Source organism: Musa acuminata, chromosome BXJ2-2 (genome assembly GCF_036884655.1).
Source record: "Musa acuminata AAA Group cultivar baxijiao chromosome BXJ2-2, Cavendish_Baxijiao_AAA, whole genome shotgun sequence".
NCBI lineage: Eukaryota > Viridiplantae > Streptophyta > Magnoliopsida > Zingiberales > Musaceae > Musa > Musa acuminata.
The window spans coordinates 19,508,683-19,526,607 of NC_088339.1; the positions used below are offsets into that span (position 1 = coordinate 19,508,683).

Below are 17,925 nucleotides of genomic sequence, written 5' to 3' on the forward strand. Positions count from 1 at the left end.
CGGTGAGGGGTGCGATGGCGAGGAATGAGTGGGTGGCCTCGGCGGCAAAGAGGTCGACCCCGAGGGAGTCGAGGAAGAGGAGCTTATCTTGGAATGAGAAGGAGGGGGGATCGGGGGGCACAACGGAAAGAGGCGGGGTTAACCTAGTGGGCCTCTCGGGAAGGGGATGGTGGCGTTCAGGGAAAGGCAGACGGGTGTGAGGGCAAAGCGAGGGGCACTTTGGGAGAGGATGGTGGAGATTTAAGGAACTTGGCGTGGGACATGGTGGGAGCAAAATGGGAACACTTCTTCCATTCTCTCCCACATGGCTCTATCAACATAGCGCGAAGGAGGAGGCTTATTTAGGGAACTAAATTTTGGTTCGCGGATGCTAACGTGAGAGGTAGATAGATGGAGAGAGCACCATGTCCGTGAATAGCAACATGTGGTGAACATCGCACCGCCTCATCGAGAATGATGATGTGGCAAAAAATAGCACCGACGTGGCAGACATGTCGAGACTCCTTCGACCCGACCCAATCATGCAAAATTCGATCCCATTCTGAACCCATTCCTTCGATTGGTAATAAAAAAACAATAAAATTAATTAATATAAAATAATTAATATAAAATCTATCTTTGTGTAATTATTTACTTAATTTTTATCTAAAATTATTCTTTTTCTTGCTTTACTCACACTTCAATTTATTTATTTTTTTGGTTGTAGGAATCCATCGACATAAAAGATTAATATTATTTATTATATCTCCATCGATTGAATTAATTTGAGATTTGTTTCTTTCTCTTTTCCGTAACTCTCACTTCACTTGAAACATTATAATACCATTCTCGATTGGTATACCATTTGAAATGTTATTATTATAAAATATTATACTATAATTTGAGTTTTATATCTTTTGTTATGCATAATAGATGATAATAGGAGATAAAAGATGAGGTCGAATAAAAATACATAAAAAAATTCACTCACAAGTGCCTTTTGAGTTTCACCACAAAACAAATAACTTCACGTAGAAAATTTTACTTTGTTAGATGACACCAATTATATTTATCATGGACTAAGTCGATTTTGTCTAAATCATATGGTATTCTTATGTATCAATCTAAAAAAGATTAATTTTTTCGAAACTTGTTATGATACCCTAAAGATCTTAGGAAAAAAATGGATGAATGAAAGAAAGCATTTAATTCAGAATATCATAAGTAGATATTACAATAATACTTGATTTATAATACAAATTATAAATATAAACTTCGTAAGCTCTAAACGGTTATAAGATAAAAGATCTAAAATAATCTATCACGATAAAAAATCTCTATAAGTCCCCACATAATATTATTGTAGAATAATATCACAAACCATCCTAGACAATACCTAAAAGGTCTATCCAACTATATGTCACTCAGATAGTTCTAGAGTATTGTACTGGTTGATCACAACAACATGTATGTACAGGACTAAAATTATTATAAAAATTAATCAAAATAGGATTATTAAACCTATTATAAATCCTCTATATATTATGTAAAGAATTAATAAAATATAAAAAGAGACATATATAAACATTAAATATGCATAATTATTTGCCATAGTGTGCTCCAAATAAATTGAACTTTCCAACTGAGAGTTTTGACAAGATCTTTAATTTTATATTAGTTAAAAAATTATTAGAACACATGATAAGCCTATCGGAACCAATAATATATATATATATATATATATATATATATATATATATATATATATATATATATATCTTAATTTCTTAAAGTTCAATAATTATTTTCTGTAACACACTTTCAATAAATCAATAGAAGAAAAGCGATGGTCAAGCATGCATCTCCATGTTCACATTTTAAAAGCGATGGTCAACAACATAGCCAAACCTTATCATCAAATGCTTCAATACTTCTCGATTTCTCAAAGTTCAGTCATAACTATTTTCTAGAACACAACTTCAATCAATCAAGAGGAAAAAAAAATGTTGGTCAAACAAGAATAACCATCAGATCTGTCTGTCTTCTTGCTCATATTTTGAAAGGTCAAACGCTGTAGCGAGAAACTTCAACAATAAGATGAGGGCCATCCTCACCTTAACATCAAATACTTTAATATATTTTTAATCTCTTAAAGTTTAGTCATAGCTATTTTTTAAACATAATTTTCAACAAGTCAAGAGAAGAAAAATGATGGTTTATAGCCATCATATTTGAATGTCTTCTTGTTTGTATTTTGAAATGTCAACGTCATAGCAAGACCTTTATATGTTGAGGCAGTAGGGAGACTAATACCATCGCCAGCCAAGCCAAGGAAGGAAGGAAGGAAGGAGAAGATAGCCAGCCGCCATCATGACGACCGCTCCCGCCCAACTCCCCTCGGCAGAAAAAAGGTGAATTCTCTCTCTCTGTGACATATATTAATTACCATCATCATATCCATATGCTCTTGTAGTTAATCTCCTTCAATCCATTATTGCATGTATATTACCATCACCATATGCTCTCATAGCTTTATTAGATTAAAACCTCCTACAACATCAAATGTATTCTTATATTTATTTTTGGTTTTAAGTTAAATTTAGCTATTGAAAACCTAAGATGAGTAATGGATAAGGTCCTTTTGCCGATCAATATACTATTGCCATTCAGTAAGTCTTTATAGCTGACTTAATATCTAATGATTCCTTGTTTGTCTACCTTAAATTGAGGATTCGAATCTTTAATCTAATAAATTTAATTTAGTTTGAGGTTTTCTAATCTTCTATAAATTTTAGACCGAATACTTCCGATCTTAATAGTGATATATTTACCTTATATGATGGTTTAAAATATTATCTTACATATAGTCACATCTTATTATTCTTTCTTTCTTTCTTACATCTAAAAATATTAGTCTAAATAATGAGACATATAACTCACTTTATATATGTATAATATATTAGTCTCGTGGTGATATATCTAATTTATTTTCCTTAAATTAAGGGTTTAGAATCTCATCTTAATATTTTCTTTTACATCTAAAAATATTAAGCTAGTAATAATATATTTATCTCACTTCAAATTTTTATACTTAGCATATTAATCAGTCATTTACTTTAGATTTAGGATGAGTTCTGAAACCTTATTCTACATAATAAAACTGTAAAGATTTATAGATCGAGCGGAAAGTGACAAACCAGTGCTTCTGTTATGGGGTCAGACTTGAAGGGAAGGTTGCGGTGATCACCGGCGGGGCGAGCGGCATCGGAGAGTCCACCGCCAAACTGTTCGTCCGCTACGGCGCCCGAGTCGTCATCGCGGACATCCAAGACGACAAAGGCCGCGCCCTCTGCGACCTTCTCGGCACCGCTGATGCCTGCTACGTGCACTGCGACGTCACCGACGAGTCCGACATGAGGAACGCCGTCGACACCGCCGTCGCCCGTTACGGGAAGCTCGACATCATGTTCAGTAACGCAGGCACCTTGCGGGAGTTCGGGAAGGGCCTCGCCGACAGCGACAAGGCGGAGTTCGAGCGGGTGATGGCGGTCAACGTGGTGGGGGCGTTCCTGGCGACGAAGCACGCGGCGCGGGTGATGGCGCCGGCTCGCCGGGGGAGCATCGTGATCACGGGGAGCACAGCGTCGGTGCTGGGCGGGGTGGTGCCGCTCTCGTACGTCTGCTCGAAGCACGCGGTGGTGGGGCTGATGAAAAGCGCGGCGGCGGAGCTGGGGGGGCACGGGGTGCGGGTGAACTGCGTGTCACCGCACGGGGTGATGACTCCGCTGATGATGGGCGTGGTGGGGATGGATGAGGCGGCGACGGAGGCGTTTGTGGAGAGGTCGGCCAACCTCAAGGGGGTGAAGCCGACGGCGGAGGATGTGGCGCAGGCGGTGGCGTACTTGGGAGGCGACGAGTCGAGGTACGTGAGCGGCGCCAACCTGATGGTGGACGGAGGCTACAGTGTTACCAAGGCATGAGCTTACAGTAGCTACAAAACTATTCCAAAAAAATAATCACCACAAAAGAAAATAAATTATTTCGGAAATAAACATAAAATAAAAAAGCAAGAATGCATGAACTACTATTTATTTCTCATGTCAATTGACTGGTCTTCAAGCTGCTGTTGGCTGAATCCTGATCGAGAAAGCTGCATGCTTACGATGAAGAGTATGAGCTCATACATATATGTTTAACTAAATTAAAAAATATTTATATTTTAATTTTTTTTAATAAATAATTTTTATCCTAAACATATTTCATGCTATTTTAAAATAATTTTCTTTTATTTCATTCTTTATCGAAACAATACATAATTATTCACAAATAAAAATACTATTTCTTTTCCTATATTTATCAATAACTTTACATATCCATTTTAACATACTATTCACCAACAATAATGGTCGGATTTTTTTCTTTTTTTACCGGTCTCTCCTAGTGCTCAATATAATTTACCTTAGGAAAAAATATATATATTATATGTAAGTGAAAAGGAAGGAAGAACAGGAAATATATTCTCAAATTTTCCCTTAGCAGAGGATTCATTTGAATTGACATCTAACAAGCAGAGAGGATTCATTTGAATTGAGCAAACCAAAACCAAAGATTCCAGTCCTAGTTCTACACAGCCACAGAGAACAGAAAGTGTGTTGCTAAAGAGCTTTACCTATGGCTTGGAGTATTTACAAGAGCGTTGATGATAAGCATTCAGCATCTCCCCATACATCATGTCAATGAAATCAGTCATCTGTCAAAAACCAGATTACAAACATCATTCAATAATGAAGAGGACTAAAATTTAGACATTAGACATTTTAAGTCAGCACCACCATATAACCAAGATGTTAGTTTGTGTTGTCGACACAAGCAGACCGTTCATCACGGATCAAGGTTTCTAAAATTGGTCCAACCAACATAAACTGATCAGTATTTATCGGTTTGACCATCTATGTGCGCATGGGTGTTAGAACTCTACCAAAGTGAACAATGACTGATGAAGAAAGATAGCATACTTTATACCTATCCATGAGTTTGGAAGAACTCTACCAAAATGAGCAATGACTGATGAAGGTTGCACACAAGATAAAGTCAGAGACCCCAATGGGTTGAAGCGAACTTCAGGTTGCAAAACTAAGGATACCAGAGAGTCAGTGCAGTACAATATAGGAGGTTGTGACACATCTCACAGGGCAGGCTCTGCATGCTAGAGCAAGCAACACCTGAAGACCCACCACAAAACAGCTCAAAAACTTTATATGTGACTCGAAATAATACTTCATAGCATCGAGACCCAACTCCAAATAGATAATGGGTCAGTCAAGACCATGTACCCAAATGATGACACCAAACTTTGGTGGAGGATTCTAATGGGACGAAGTCCAACAAGGTCAATACCACATCAACACCAACTGCAAACTCAATTCCCGTCGGAGACCAGTGAGTTCATCACAAGATGGAAGTTGAGGCGACTCAATATAATTCCAAGTGGTTCTCGACGCGGATGTTAGACATCCTATTCATGTTCAAAAAGGATAAACTCTTTTACTCTTTAGTGTCCTTAGTGGCTTAAAAGCCATGGGGCAACAAGAGTTTCACCGACAGAATATCCATGAATTGGCTGATACAATTGCACTCACAGAACAACTCAATTTTTTTGTCTAAGGAAGCATGCTTTGGGGAGCTGACCACCAGACCTTCCAAAGGGAAGGACGTTGCTCGTGAACCGAAGCCAAAGAGCTCACAATTTCGAAAGCAAAGCCCCCACATCCGGCAGATGTTTTCTGTACGAAGGCCCGCACATGGAGAGGAAGTGCCCTCAAAGAAAGCTCTCAATTTCCTCTCGCCATCCTTCCAACCACCCAAGGTAACCAAAGAAAAGGCAGTCTCCCCAAGCTCCGATGACTTAGAATCAAGCAGCGATGGCGAGGCATCATAAGGAGCCATGCATCTATTGAATGCATTGCAGCGTCAAGTGGAAGAGATATTTGAGAAAACAACTTAACAAGGGGTAGGACAGGACGATCGAAGGGATTTTACCAGAGGGAGTGGGAGGGCCAGAAAAAGAGAAAGGGCTGTAGGAAGAGAGGTAGTCAAAGAAAAGGGACAATCAGAGAAAAAGGGGCAACATGCAGAAGGAAAGTCTAAATCATTTTGAATATATTATTGAATCTGACGAGTTCTATTTTTATCAATCAGTTCATACAGTCCTCCAAGAACCAGCCAAGTCAGTTGATCCATATTGAATGTGGTAAAGATGCAAAGTTGTTATATTAGTGCTTGAAGATCAGCGAAGTTAGCATTGACTGAAAGAAATGAGAGAAGTAACGGAGAGTCTCATCGGTGGCTTCCATGGTTATGGCAGCCACACGCACAATGACAAGGGCACAAAAGCACTCGACATGAAATCGGTTCAGTTAGCTACAGATGATCAGATTGCTACCAACTCATTATTGGTTATAATTTATCACCAGTTGAAAGAAATGAAATTGTTTGGTATGAATCAGCTTGTTTCTAAGTTGTTAACCAGTCCAAAAATAGCCTTCGCTTATCAGCAGAAAATGGATCAGAGAATGCATGACTAGTTGATTTCTATGTCGTGTTGTTGTTTGTTGGTTATGAGCTCAAGCTTCAAATGAACATGTCCAAGTAAATCAAAGAACAGAATTAAAACAAATATTGATTCAGGAGAATTGGGCTGACCTGAAAGTTGATAGCAAAATAGTTGCTGATTGCTCTCTACAAACTCGAGTCCGAACTCGTCCCATGAACCTGCCATATGGAGCACTTGAAATGATCATTTGAGTTTATAGACTGAAGCTTGAACTATAATCATTCAGAATAGGCCATTCAATCTGAAATGCCAAGTTAAAGCTATGCTACAATCATGAATCTGTCGACATGATACACTAATTATGAATTCATTCAGTATGAGACCTCTCCACTAGAAGCTAAACAAAACTATACAGAATAAAAAGAAAAAGAAAACTGAAGCTCCACTCAAACTAGATAGACATCATTTCAAACATATCTAATCTAATTGAATCCTGAATGCTCAACTATATCCAGAACCCATTTAAGGTCACATCAGTGGGACCATTTTAGATCCCTATCCAACCTAAACATTTAACCAGTCCAAGTAAACTGAACAACAATAACACATTATTACATTCCAACAAGCTCAACTATATCTGGAACTAAAATTTGTCAAGAAACAACATTCAAGAATGTACAATGATCTGGGATGCCTTCCATAGACCTATAACAGATTCAACAAGAAAAAAAAAACCTCCACAATCGCATAGATTAGCTGAAAACTAATAAATAATTATATAACATGCATTCAATGGGAAACTAAGCATGTAAGTCCACAACCATTAATTAAAACAACCATTCAACTATTCAAGCATTAGATACAAGTTGAGAAAAATAAAAAGAAAAAAAGGTCCAACAAGTACAGATCATACAACATGGCAAGGTATATGCTTTACACATTAGAAGTTCAAGGTCCAAAACATAAAAACCTACAAGTAGTACAACACTGTGGTACCACCCATACCGGTCCTCTTATCGGACTGGTATGTAGCGCCCATACTGAGCGGTATACTGTGGTACGATGAACCTTGGTCTCATCAGTAACTTCTCCTTGCATCTGTGTACCTTCAGGGTAGCATAGTGGGACTTTGACACTGCATCTGGGGAGACCTAGGATGTAGAAGATCATAACATGAGTGATTCAACAGATTTGGATTCCTATATATCCACTCATGTGGTACTTCATCATACGATTTATATAAGATCCATCCGACAAAAAGATAGAGCAACATAATATGAAGAGTTGTCTCATATGTTGGCAGACAAGATTCTTACCGGTATTAATATGATGGCAGTGTTCTCTGCACTGTTTGCATTAGTGTCACTTCTTTCCAACTTCATCAAGACACTCAAGAGTGTAGGTGCCAGCTTGACCCCAGATCAATTTTTGCCCAGTCTTCTTCATAACCTTTGGTACCACTTCTAAAGCATAAGAATTTTGGGATGGTGAAATATAGGTCCATAAATTCCTCCCATCATACCCTGCACATACTACTAATAAATGCACATGCACAAGTACATGGCAGTCACTATGTGAGGTATTTCTTCTCAGCATTTGCCACCCATCCTTTTTGAATCCAATTGCTTCTACCTTGAAATCTCCAATTCTGAGAACTGTATACTATTCAACGCCCTACAAAACAAAAATGTATTCATCGTTGACATACTGCTCACTGATCAACTAAAAATAACATGAAATATCTTACTCCGCTTTTGGTTTCGATGTGGTTGGTAGCGTATAATGGCAAATTTCCCCACCATCTCCTAGCTACTTCACATCAATCTTAACCTGGAATCCCTGACATTGATTTCCACAATTTGAACGGATTATAATCTTTGGCTCCATCCAATTGTGGAAACTGATACCGATAGAAATTACCTAAACCACTTTCACCCCCAGCTACAAGTATCTCAAAGACTCAATGACATCTAAGTCATCTACAACACAAGATTTTGATAAATGGTTTCAGATAACAGTCATGTTACAGTTCCACAACAAGGATGGAATCAAAATGAATATGGCCTTGCAAATCTTTGCTGCCCTTTGTATACAAACTGCCAATTTTTCCTTACAAGGAGAAGAAGTAGACAAATTGCAAACTGGTAATGAAGCTAAAACAAGATGAAAGAATGAGACTGAAATGCAAGATGAAGCAAAGGTCTTTTTACCCAGTCATTCCCATCAAACTAAGCAAACCATTGTCCAGATATATGTGATAGAAATGTTCTGATTCCCGTAGGAAAAGAAATCCTTACTGCATCAATCAAGAAACCCTGTCTGCCTAAAGACAGCATCACGTACGCGCCGCAGATCCCTTCCTTTGAGCGTCCTACCGGCCCCTTCGAGCACAGAGAAGGTCGTCATAGGCGACTCCCTGCCAAAAGTCCGCGCCACGATCTCGTGAGGCGGCATGATCTCGTGCCCATCCGCATCGTCGGCACCATCTGTGGCCTCCATCTCGAACCTCCTTGCCCTTCGTGGGACCACCGGGACGTTGACCGGAAGCGACTGCGCCAGGTGGTGCGTCCTCCCGGCCGGCACAGAGAGCGAGCACTCCGGCTTCGGCTTCGGGATCGCCGAGATCATCCGCGCAGCGGTGGTGGAGGAGGAGGAAGAGGACGGGGTGCTGGAAGCGGAGGAGGACGCGGAGGAGATTGAGGGCTTCCGCTGGAGGAGAGGGGCGGGGGAGGCAGCGGCGGGGGCAGGGGAGCCGTCCTCCGGCAGGGCCGCAAGGATCCCGAAGCTCCGGTCGAGAGGGCGGCGGAGAGCGGCGCGGTCCGAGGGCGGGAGGAAATGGGTGCGGCTAGGGTTCGCGGTCGCGGCGGGCCGGGGAGCCGCGTCGTCGGGGGCGAAGGTCCAGAGGACTTCGGCCTCGTGGAGCTCGACGCCAGTGGTGGGATTGGATTCGTCGGGAGGCGGCGGGGAGAAGAGGGCGAGGAATCGTTCGGAGCTGGGAGATCGGTGGTGTCGGAAACTCTCCATGGAAGAAAGGGTTTGGGAGCGAGGGAAGGCGGCGGAATACGGCGAGATAGGCGAACGAATTGGCGTCGTCCTTCAGGGCCTTGTTAGGCACCGATTGATCGATTACGCCGCCAACACAGCTGCTTGGAGAGCGATCGCAGCCGTGGAAACGTGACCCAATGGGTGCGGTTTCATACTCTTTAATTAATTTGTGAAGGACGAAACCTAATACGTATCCAAATTCATACAGGATTCTTTTTCCTGCGCCTGCACCGCACAACCTCAACAGCAAACGATACTGCCAGATTTGGTGACAACTAGCTGCAACCACGTGGCATGAGCATTTATATCTATTTTAGGGGAAAGAATGCAGCTTCTATCAATAAATAAACATATACATATGCATTTCTCTATATTAATGCTTTTATTATTAATTTATCTAAAGGCAATAGCATGGTGAGAATTTTTTATAAGGCATGGTTAAAAATAATGATATTTAAACCACCATGAGAGACGAGAGCCATCATACACACAAGTTGCATATATTAATTACATTACCAATCTCTCTCCCAACAGAGATGTGAAGCCACCTGAGACGAGAAATCAGAGTCCAAACTATTTTCGACGAATTCGTAAAGCAACTAAAAAGGGAGGTTGATTTCCTAGTTTTATAGAACACCAAATCGTTTATGGTGTAAAGCATACATCGTCACCAAAGACCTTAACTATTCTTTCACATCAATGTCAATGCCAATGTTACAAGTGCAAAAGCGTGGGGTCCAAGACAAACCCCCCTCCAGCTCTGAAGTTTCATCTTTAGCCAAATAAGATTACTGCACATAGAATGAGTAAAGATGGAGAGACGTGCAGACGGGCCTGTCTGCTTCACGTTTCTCCACTCCGTGAGTGGACCATTATAGTGTCAATTCCGCTGGGCAAGCGGGGAGCGTGGTATGAGAGATGGTTTGGACTCCTTCGATGACTCATAAGGATGGTTTTCTCGGAAGTCCTCGAGTAGAGTTTCCATTGGCATGGCTCGAAGACATTCAATCATCCCCTTGCTTGGTACATCCGGTTCAGATCTTACAGGAGTTTCCCCGGTAGGTTCATAATCCTGCAAGGCCAAGCGATGGTGAAACTCATGTTCTTCCTGCAACTTTGATCGATAGAAAAAGATGGGAACCAACCGTGAAATTGTGTTGGAAGGTGTTCTCGGCCTGCTTGTTGATTTCGGCAGCTTGGACTGCGTGCTCTTCCTGCAGTTCTCGAATGGCCATGGCATGGGTTTCCACTGCCACCGTCACTTCTTGTGCACGCTTCCGGTCGTGGTCCATTGCACCTGATCCAGGTCGATTTTAGGCGATCCAGCAGTAAACAGATGATTGCAAGAGGAAGCAGGAACAGTACCTTCACAGTACTGAATGATGTCTGCGCTGCTCTTTGCAGCAGCATCAGCCGCTGCATCTCGTGCTGAAGCCACATCAACATCGTGTTGTTCATTAACGTCAATGGCAGTCCTGCCATCAATTCCTCGTTTGTGAGACAACGATATATACAAACTTATCAAGTAAAAATGAAAAGTTTACCTTATGTGGACATCCATTTCAGCAGCATGTTTGCTGCTTAGTTCGTTGACAGATGCATGTGTCTTCTTCCACTGCTGTGAAGCTACATCAACGATGCTTACGCTGAAAAGTTGTGTACAAATGGTGAGTATTAGAAATGAAAAATCTATGCGAGATTTAGTGGTTCACAATAAAGAGCAGGCGCTTGGAGCCAACCATTGCTGTAGCTCAAGCTCCATACGACAATGTTTTGCTGCAGAAAAGTTGGATCCATCCGTAAAATCATGTTCTGCTTGTTTGTAGAACTCTTCCCACTTCCTCTTGACATCACTGTTGACGACATCCAACATTGATGTTAGCTTTTCTGCGGTTTCCTTGTTCTCTAAAGCAGCTTCTTCCAAAGTGGCAAGTCTCACATCCACCTGAACCATAAATCATTCGCAGGTTATGCTTGAAAGAAAACAACAGAATGTATATCAGTGTGACATTAGGACAAACCAAATCTTTTTGGCGACGCATATGACTAGACACTAAATTAGTTATCTCTGATAAAAGCTTGTCCTGTTCAACCTTGGATTGCTCCTGTTTGTAACAATTTCAATTAGACCATTGAAAAATGTATTAAACCTACATAACTATATTTGATCGTTCCAAAAAAATTAGACCTCATAAGCCTTTTGAAATTCACCAATGCACTTTGCATGAGCTTCATGAACACGACTTGAGTGGGCATGAAGCTTTTTTTTCTCTTCTCCAAACTTCTCAAGTAGCTCATGAATGAATTGAGAGAATTCTTTCACACGGATTAAACTAGTATTGAATCTCTGCAATAAATGAGAATCAGCTTAACTACACATTCAATTAGATGAGTAAACATACACTTTGACAGTATGATTGAAAGTTTTGTAGGACAAGTAACCAACAGACCTCACGAAGTTCATGGGTAAAATGTGCAATCTCTCCACGATGTTCTGACAATTTTTTTTCCAAGTCACAGAAAATTTGATCTGCTTCACCCTCACCAAGAGCTAGCAACTGATCTCACAAGTAAACAACCCATGTGGATGGTAAACTAAGTGAAGCATAAAAGAAGCTGAAGATGTGATATAAAACTAATGCGATCTATCTACTCACTTGATCAAAAGAGCAGCAGTTGGCAGAAATCATAGATGACATCTCTTCTAGGCCAGCAGTGCTACCTGCTTTATGCAGACGCACAACATTCTGCACAGCTTCTATATGCGATAAAAACAATGATTTTGAAGCAAGTACTTTCTTCCTCAGTTCTAGTGCTGCCTAAATCATGAACATTCAATTAGAGCATAATTTGATAAAAATCCATATTAACTAACGAGTCAAAAACCATTTGATTAAACATGCCTCCCAAGATAGCTACCTTATCATGAAAATCGAGGCAAGATTGACATAGCTTCTCAACAGTCTGAAGATACTCATTTTGTTGTTTTGTGGATAAAGTAATGGTATTGCAAAGTACTCCAATTTTTCCTGCCAGCTCAGCTTGAAAATTGTTCACAACAGACCTATTGGTAGCATTCAGTTTGTCTTCTCTAGCTGCAATAATATATTTCAGCAGAAAAAATACTGTCATATAGCAACCTTACCACCACAGATCAAAAACAACAAATATCATTAAACTTTACCTATTTTAGAATACAGTGAGGCATTATCCTGAACAGATTTTTCCAAATCAGATCTAAGGACAGAAGCTTGATGTGCCAGTGCATTTTCTGTTTTAGATGTGTTGGATATTAGCATATTGTGATAGTTTTCACAGAAAAGGAGATTCAAAGTCATTAAGGACCTGCTTTCCTCTGCTGTAATATAATATAATCTTTCTCCGTAAGAGCATATTTTGTTTGCTTGAGTTCTTCAGTTGCACTAGCTAGTAATTTGCTTGTGTGCTCCAATTGTTTCTGCATATAGTAACAGTGAATGGATAAAGGAAATTCAAAGAAAAGCACAAAAAGATTTGTTGTGCACCTCTGTGGCAAGGAGCTTCTGATTCGACTCAACAGAGTGCTCAAGCTCAGCATCATACTTTCCTTGCAGATCATCAAGTCGCTGCCAATAAGAATGGCATGTTATGAAGTAGATACTAAATCAGAAAGTATGCAAGCCTTATGTAAATTACTAAGTTCAGTAGAACCATCAATCTTCCTCACCTTTTGACCAGTTTCTATCACAACACTCATCTGTTCGATTTGTTCTGCCATTGCCTTCATGAAACAAAAGGAATAGGAACCCAGTAAATATTTGTTGCATAATATCAACAGAAATTTTGAACAGTATGAAAGTGTCGGCCTCACAAACTATGGATAAATTGAGAGTACAATCATAAACATAGTGAATTCCAAAATTTCAAATTGTAGCCTACCCATGCCCAAATATGTTGTCTAAATGGAACTGCAAAATGCAAAATATTGATTATAGTTCTTTCACTTAAAGAGGTATATTATCAAAAATGAACAAAGGTATAAAAGAGACAAGATGCTCCATAAATACAAGTCAAAATTTGCATACATCACAGAAAATGTAACAAAACTTGTACCTTTCTTTCACTCTCCTCCTGGTAGTATCTTTCTTTTGGTATATAAACTCCAACTTTTTCACGAGCAGCATATACCTCTAAAACAAGAACTTCATTAGTTTAGCTATCCGAAAAATAAGACATTGAGTTGTTCAGAAATTTATGGGTATTTTTACCAGCTTTAAGTCGATCAATTTCCCCATAGAGGTCTTTTATCAGAGTTGATTTCATCAATTTTTGGTTTACCTGCAATTAATTAAAAGCTTCATAAGAATCTGAGTAGGTTTAAGACATACTATAATCCCTCATCAATAATCTCAACAATAAAAAAAAAATTCACAAACCATATCAGCATTTATATACTGTCAAAGTATACATATTTGACATAGTCTTTATGCTTTTAAATTGATTTAGGTGTTAGGAATTAGGTACTCGCTAGAATATTTTCATATAAAAGCTTATTATGATCAAGCCCAACATATAATGTTGTCTAAAATTAAATTTGAAATTAAATTTTAAAGAAGGAAAAAAGGAACAATTATTTGCATGAGCTATTCAATTGTATTGTGCTTAATATCATTTACATTTGCTGTTCTGAAACAATCAGTCTTTTGACAAGTACAATCAACAAAACCTCACTAAATAACACAAGAAAGTAACAAAGAGATAGCTAGAAGTAACTTTTTGCTGAAGTAGCAAAAAAAAGGTAACACTACCAGAACAGACAAATAACTGTCACAAGTTTCTTCCAAATGAATATAGTTTTCCATAAACAAGACAAAATTTCCTAGCTAAAAGATATTCAACAACTTAAGATTAGTACTGTAAACATCTAGAAGATATATAGCTATAGAAATGATTTTTAGTTTACTATCAGGCATACAGCAAATCAAGTGTAAATCAAAGTTTGTGGCTTTTGTCCAGTACATGTGGTTTCAAAAGTTCGCATGATGAAAGTGATGTAAGTCATATATGTCTATACAAATAATCTATGGCTCAAATATCAATGAGTGAAACAGGAAAAGACGGAGGAATGAACCTTAGATTTGCAAGATAACTAATTCTGAATAAAAAGACAGAAAGATGATAATACATCAAATATCACCAGGATGTAGGAAAATATGAATAGTACATCACCTCAGGCCTGTTCTTTATGTTCTTTGCCCTGTGAGCATAATCCAAGGTACTGAGTGTTTCTTCAAGGCAGTGTACAGATGGTGAAACTGTTGCTATTATGCATGTCTTAGTCCTCCCACCCAATGAGTCACGAAGCAACCTTGTAAGTTTGCTGTCCCTGAACATCCAAAATGCAACTTAGTCAAACAAGCAAAACAAATAAAAGGAAAAGAATCCAAAGATTCAAAGATGTATAGGACTGGTTCCAAGTGCAAACCTGTAGGGAATATGTCCAAGATGTTCAACTAGTGCAGTAATAACACGGCCTAGAGTAAGTAAGCTTTTGTTAATCTCACCAGCTTCTCTTGCACGACCCTTTTCTCAAGGAAAGAAAAATAGTAAGAACAGTATAAGGAAAAGCTTACAATTGAATAATTCAATGGAAAAGAACACAAACAAATATAAGAAACTGCCAACTGATCGTTACACATCACATCATTCTTCCATAAGAAACAAAGAAGAAAACTATACATCTCTAGCTCCCGAACGAGAAATGTTCTCAGATCCAGCTAGGTCCACTAGATTCAGTTTGCCGCATTTGATTAGCTCTTCACCTTCTGGAGTGGCCTCTTTGATGTGAATGGTAATAGAAAATAGAGAATGTGACCGACTGAATATGAAAAATACAATGAAAAGTAAGAAGAGGGGAGAAAACCAAAACAGATAACGTTTTATAGAAAAAGAGAAACATCACCTAGATTGTTTATTTAGTAAGGTCTCTGCAGTGCGCCGTTTAGCAGAACCTCTTTCTAGGAGAGAGAAGATCTCATCTGCACTTGTTACTATTTCTTCCTCTAAACCCCTTACAAGCACACCACCTTTGCCATCTTCCATCAGAGGTAATGGCTTTTTCTGCTTATCCTCCAAAGTAATTTTCGATAGCTCTTCAGGAGCAAGCAAATCAGTGATTTCCTCATTATACAATTCCAAAAAAGTAACCTTCACACTGTACTCTGCATTTTGGCTCTCTAATGTATCAAATATTTGTTTGACAGCTCTAGGAATGACACCTGCATCCGCAGGTAACTGACCTTTTGGTCCACTCTGAAAGTATGAAACTCAGCAGTTTATCAAATTTGGCTTCAAAAAGAAGATTTGATATCCTTTACAATTGAAGATGAAACTTACTTTAGCCTTTCTACATTCACCTTCCATAGTATATGTTTTCCCGGTGCCTGTTTGGCCATAGGCAAATATAGTGCAATTAAATCCCTCTAAGACCTCATTCACGATTGGAACAACAGCTTGGTCATACAGATCCCTTTGCTTTGCTGAGGGACCAAACACCTGAGAGAAAAAAAAATGGCCTACTCAAAACAAGACATGATGTAGTTGAAGAGTAACAAGCATCATAAAGCTACAAAGTACAACGTACAAATTAAGGCGAGCATTTTCAAGCTAACCATGAATTGCTTAAAATTACATAAAATTTCATTTTTATCACTCAGCAATCCATTTGTTTTAGGCCAAAGAACACATAACGGCATCCAACTATCAAATGACGGAAAACATCTCAATTTTTGAATTTTTAAAATAATTTACCACCTCCAACTAAAAATTGAAAGCCTTCAGCCGCCAGAATCACTTGAAAAGCAATGGATGACCTATGTATGATGATAAACCTTGAAACAGAAAACAACTGATGGCCATAATTACCTGAGAATCAATTCGTATGTGTAGTTAATGGGGCCAGTGAGCAAATGTTTGTCTTACAAGATGAACTTATGTCTATTGCTGATGCTAGGATGACTCCAACTGAGGGATCATTTTAGACACCCAATTTGTGCACCTTTGTTGTACATAACCAAAATAAGATGCAATGTTCAACTTATTTGAACGATGTCAAATATTATGACAAGAAATGACAAAAATCTTTAAGAAAATATAAACAAACGGGCAGATCAACCAAGATTACTTGTGTCACTTCAGAAGTTGAATGGTCCTCAGATATCAGATGAAAATTTGGAACCACAGACTAAATCGCACCTTATCAAATGTGAAAACGCGATCGAACTGCTTCCCGGCTATGGTCTGCGTGACGGAGACCTCCCTCTGATAGTCGTTGCAGGTCACAACCTGCGGCGCGTTGTTCCGCAGCTCGTCCTCGTTGAACGGCCTGCAGGCAGATCAGCACGACAAAAAGAACGAAAACCGCTAAACAACCAACGAAAGAACCCTAAAACCACCCACAAGTGAAATCACTCAAGCCATGGCGCCGATGCAGGCCCACATTGGTCACAGAAGCGTAAACCCTAACCCACATTTAGCAGATCGGAGGGCAAAAAAGGGGGTGTGTCGCTGCCGTACCTGCAGCGGAGGAGGACCTGAACGTTGACGGCCTTCTCTTTGTCATGGCGAGATCCCATCTCTGGAAGACTACCGAGAGAGAGATCGAAGCGTCGTTAATGGCGACGCGAGATGGGGGAAAGGATGTGAGGGAGACGCTCGCTCGCTCTCTTTATCGGGGATTAGTATAAGATGGCTTTTGTTGATTTGGTTTGGGGGAAGGGCGGGATTCAAAATGGCGTTCAAAATTTCATCACACTCGATGGAACTACGAGAAGCATCAGCCGTAGGATCCAGCGATGGAGACAGATCTAATGGCCGAGATCGTGAGAGGAGCGCCCCTGTTTGGTCCGTGCGGTTCGAGCTTTACCTTATCGCGCCTCGGCTTCGTGCGGTTTACGAGCTTGGGCAACTCTGGTTCCGTCTTGTTAATCATGACCGTCGGATTATACATGGACGGTGATCACAACTAGCGAATCCGCTCTCGACCCGGATCCGCTAGAACTCGATCCGAACCGATAAGATTTTTTTCTTCCTTTTTTCGTCATAAAATATTATTATTAGTTGGAGTAGGGACGACATGCGATTGAGTTTTTGTTCGAGGGGATCACACATTCATCGAATCATTTTGGATATTCAAGCATACCTCACACACTTAAATTAGATTAATTATTTTTGTTAATAATACATATGAGACAACTGTAGAAAGGAATTAGATACTTAAACGGAATATGTAACGAGTACAAATATTCGAGTAATTTATTTGATTTACATATGGGAACAGTGCATGTGGTCACACCTAATTTAAATTTTAA

General features: G+C 39.6%; 3 protein-coding genes across 3 annotated transcripts; 1 reads left to right on the forward strand and 2 right to left on the reverse strand.

Annotated features, from left to right (window-relative positions):
* The first annotated feature begins 2,270 nt into the window (after positions 1-2,270).
* LOC104000237 (secoisolariciresinol dehydrogenase) lies at positions 2,271-4,114 on the forward strand. The gene is made up of 2 exons (XM_009422234.3): positions 2,271-2,390; positions 3,200-4,114. The coding sequence occupies exons 1-2, from the start codon at positions 2,350-2,352 to the stop codon at positions 3,957-3,959; spliced, it is 801 nt and encodes a 266-aa protein (XP_009420509.2). The 5' UTR covers positions 2,271-2,349; the 3' UTR covers positions 3,960-4,114.
* Positions 3,132-9,833, reverse strand: LOC135605233 (protein S40-7-like). Its single transcript, XM_065095080.1, has 4 exons — positions 8,830-9,833; positions 6,682-6,750; positions 4,649-4,729; positions 3,132-3,920 (listed from the first exon to the last, which is right to left on the reverse strand). The coding sequence occupies exon 1, from the start codon at positions 9,554-9,556 to the stop codon at positions 8,834-8,836; it is 723 nt and encodes a 240-aa protein (XP_064951152.1). The 5' UTR covers positions 9,557-9,833; the 3' UTR covers positions 3,132-3,920; positions 4,649-4,729; positions 6,682-6,750; positions 8,830-8,833.
* Positions 9,834-10,168: 335 nt separating this feature from the next.
* On the reverse strand, positions 10,169-17,294 carry LOC104000240 (kinesin-like protein KIN-5C). The gene is made up of 23 exons (XM_018819259.2): positions 17,132-17,294; positions 16,811-16,940; positions 15,953-16,111; positions 15,519-15,868; positions 15,296-15,434; positions 15,042-15,139; positions 14,786-14,942; positions 13,825-13,894; positions 13,670-13,746; positions 13,284-13,337; positions 13,102-13,182; positions 12,923-13,034; positions 12,762-12,848; positions 12,497-12,672; positions 12,235-12,396; positions 12,028-12,135; positions 11,766-11,924; positions 11,599-11,682; positions 11,317-11,522; positions 11,122-11,223; positions 10,943-11,052; positions 10,723-10,874; positions 10,169-10,649 (listed from the first exon to the last, which is right to left on the reverse strand). The coding sequence occupies exons 1-23, from the start codon at positions 17,188-17,190 to the stop codon at positions 10,458-10,460; spliced, it is 3,024 nt and encodes a 1,007-aa protein (XP_018674804.2). The 5' UTR covers positions 17,191-17,294; the 3' UTR covers positions 10,169-10,457.
* Positions 17,295-17,925: the final 631 nt, after the last annotated feature.